This window comes from Austrofundulus limnaeus, unplaced genomic scaffold, assembly GCF_001266775.1.
Source record: "Austrofundulus limnaeus strain Quisiro unplaced genomic scaffold, Austrofundulus_limnaeus-1.0 Scaffold938, whole genome shotgun sequence".
In the NCBI taxonomy this organism is placed as follows: domain Eukaryota; kingdom Metazoa; phylum Chordata; class Actinopteri; order Cyprinodontiformes; family Rivulidae; genus Austrofundulus; species Austrofundulus limnaeus.
In genome coordinates, this window is record NW_013953340.1 from 89524 (window position 1) to 93324 (window position 3801).

Below are 3801 nucleotides of genomic sequence, written 5' to 3' on the forward strand. Positions count from 1 at the left end.
TTAGCAAGCCTTTTTATTTACTAAAAGACACGATGTTACAAACTAAATGCATCACTATTGTGGAGTGTGAGCAACTGCAGACTGAATATTAGGATTTTATGATTAAAATGTTTAAAACTGGGGGTTTCCACTGGTAGGGGACTATCATAGTGGGAATAAAATCTTATTTTATGGTTCTGGTGGCAGGTCATAGTTAAGTCACCTTTCCATTACTCAAACTACAGCTTTAGAATAAATAATATGGATTACAGGGTAGACAGATGTTGGCAGGCTTTAATTTCAGTTAGTTTAAAAAAATCTCTTTTTGCTGCGTCATAAATTTACTTCAAAACAAAGCAACAGACCTGACAGGATTCAGTAGTTAATCATCCTTTTGATTGCATCAAAGCACTTCCACTTGTCTGGGATGTAGAAAGGCTCAAAGATGTGAGGGAAGGGGGTGTCGTAACCACAGACCCTACTTATGGGAGCCTCCAGGTTAAGGAAACACTCCTCCTACAGGGGAAAAAATACACAATGTCAAGATACATGTTATCATTACAGGTAAAATGCTTTCAGTGCTTCAACATTGTTTCATCAAACAGCCAATAAAAGAGACTGAACCACAAGGGCTGCGTGTTGGCAAGAATTTTGTTATACAATACATACATGACGCAATGGTTGCGATACAATATATCACAATTTACTGCAATATTTAGCCATTTTTTGGTCCAAAATTTTTATTAAAAAAAACTATGTTTTGTATGTATTTTACTTGTTTCATATTTCATCCATGTTTTCAATTGTTAGGCCAAATGTGTCATTAAATAGTTAAATATATTTGTGATAGCTTTTAGATTTTAATTTATTATAAAAATATGGTCAACCAACACATTAACAATTACCAATAACTTGTCCTAAAGTTCAGCAAACAGACGACATTAAAGTCCATAACGTTTTCATATTATATATCCAGCAAAATATGTTGAGTAATAAAAAAAATCCCAGGTATGTTTCTTTGAAATYCTTTAAAATAACACCAGATTGTTTTAAGAATGACTTTTGACAGAAATCAATCTCGCTGACAGCATGCATGTCAGGTTGTACTCATTGTCCATACATTACACAGATTTCCCATTTTGCAGACGAATGTAGCTATAAATCTCCCATATTTTTTATTTTTTTAAACTCAGCTTCAAATTGTTTTTACATGTCAGAGCCTGTAGGATGTGAATAAATAAAAATTAAATACAATTAAATAACCAGCTCAATCAGATTTTTGAGGATCARGATGCAGGTAAATGTTTTGAAGGGATTAACATGTGACAGATCATCTAGTTTACTGTTAGCTTTGTTATCTTTTGTAAATATCATTGAGCCCCAACTAGGTCTGCTACGTCCACAAATTAGCTCAACTTCAACAAGCAGGCTAGAAGCCACGGCAAAAAACAAAATAGAACTTAGAAAAAGAATGAAAGTCATTCTGTTTAATACACCGCTCCCTCACGTTGGTGCAAAGGGTTAATATAGAGGTCCTCTGACTCAGGGGTTCCTGGGGGGGAACTCTGACTGATTACAAGACTGAAGACATCTGTGATGCTAATTAGTGGACACACCTTGATTTAACATTTCCCTGTGGTCACATTATTTTTAGGGGTACCATTTCTGTCCAGGCCTGTTTCATGAGTTTTATTCATTTCTTTTTTATTCTGTTGAAGCATGGTGTCTGACTTTCATTTGTTCATTTTCATAGAAATTGTATTTTATATTTCTTTTGTTAAATTCTAGTTATTTCTGTGACCATAATGGTTTTTTTTTTTCATTAAACGAAGGTTACCAACAATTTTGATCACGTGTGTATCTTCCAGCTCTGTGAGGACTGAAGAAGTTTTATATAATTTAAACTGGGAGTGTGATCATTTTAACACATGTAGCACAACCATTGATTAGACTTGATAGTTTGGGCAGAGATTTTCCCTTCATCACTGTTCATCTTGGATTTGGGAAGAATGACCCTCTCCAGCTCCCAACTGCACCTAGTTGCTCATCTTTGTGAAGTGTTGCTCTGTTTTATGTAGAATATTTTAACCATCATTTCATGTGACTGGATGAAGGGATGAAGTGACCGTCAGAACTTAGGGTTAGCCATAACGCTATGACATGAAACCTCATCTTTGATACGACATGCAGAGCTTTTCTCTGTTCGGATGAAGGACCCAGTACCTTAGGACTGGCACTCTGCTCCACCCAGTTAATTAAATGTGATTAGCTTTAATCAAAGTTATACGACTGGTTCAAGAAAGCCTCCTTTGCTCTGCTTTGGTTGCTCCTCCTATGTGGATCCACAAGTACTGGAGACAGGTTCACTGAAACAGGCTGCGACACATCCTGACAACAACTGGATTATGATGATATAAAAGACTAATCTTGGCGGCTTTATTTTTGCTTTAAGTTTGCTAAAGCACATCATATCTTGTGCTGACAAATGTCCATAGCCTTAGGGTCAATGAATGGTATTTAAACTCTCAGAAGGGAATTTGAGTCGATGGGGAGAAAAAAACCAATACTAATAAAAATGTGAAGGTATTGTTCTTCCTTMGCTGCAGAACTCATGCCTGATTTTTTTTGTGCTCACAAACCTCTCTAATGCCAACACAATGACAGACTCGTTTAGATAAAAAAGTCAGAAGTCAAGAGTAATGATGTGACTGACACGTCCTAAGTTCATGCCTAATATCAAACTCTCCAGTCTTTGCCAGCATCGAGCTGGAATGAACATGAACAGATTAGGTTTGATGCTAATTTTACTGTAAGAGGATTTTATCATGTTGGGTCAAGTTTGACACAAAGGTCTTTTTTTCATGACTTGATGGCGTGAAGGTTTGAAAGGAAAAGTTTTCCTTCGTTACAGTCCTAAATAGCCAATATAAATGATTTGTCTGGCTATGGATATAAAAAAATGCTGTATTTATTGTTTTTTAAATCCATCTTGTGTCAGTGGAGCTGGTACTGTGACATCTCCTTACTGAATCTGAATGCCACAACCTATTCTCTGCATGCAGACTGACAGTCAGACAGCACCATGGAGTTTGCACTTTAGTCTGAATGAGATCTGTAATCTCCTCTAAATAAATTTACTGGAAGTGGGAGGAAAGTACAGTAGTCTGACTGTCTGCCACCAAAACTGGACAAGGAATGGCCACACAACTCAGATTTCATTTAAATCTTTGTTTAGCTTTTGGGAAGTGCATCATTATGTGTAATATACTTAAATGTCAGAATAAAAATATGTTAACATGGGAGTCGTATTGGGATCGTGTCCAGCAGTGGTGCAGGGTTTAAAAATACTTTCCAATGGAGCCTTAAAATCTCTGGGATGATATTGTGTCTCTTGTTGCCCTCACACATAAAAAAGGCCTGAGATTGTCAGAAACAACCAGAGTTTGGAGCGTGCAGTTAGACAGGATGGGAAGAAAGCTGATTTCACATTTTATATTCATGCTTCTGGATTTCAGCTGAGAACAGGCAGAAACAGGTTTTAAACTCAAAACACATCTGTTAAGGTGTCTTAATCATGTTTGGCTTTAAGAAAGCAAATTACCTAAAGACTGAGTGACAATCTGCTAATATTTCTTCTAAACTAGTTTTAAAACATCTGTGATTAAAGCTTTGGCTTCTATTCTGAACGCTACAATGAATATTTCAATAAGACCTTTAACACTTCTGCATCTAGCTGCTCCCTTTAAGGCTGACCACTGGTCTGTCCCTCCTAAAAAACAGGGATGTGTGTGTGTGTGTCTGTCTGTCTGTGTGTGTGTGTGT

General features: G+C 36.7%; 1 protein-coding gene across 1 annotated transcript in view; it reads right to left on the minus strand.

Moving 5' to 3' along the window:
• Window positions 1-3801, minus strand: part of bckdhb (branched chain keto acid dehydrogenase E1 subunit beta) — a gene marked incomplete in the record, with an annotated part of 56644 nt that overhangs the window by 8215 nt on the left and 44628 nt on the right. Inside the window, 1 exon segment of the mRNA XM_014029669.1 lies at window positions 345-495. Coding sequence (XP_013885123.1) covers window positions 355-495 — 141 coding nt within the window.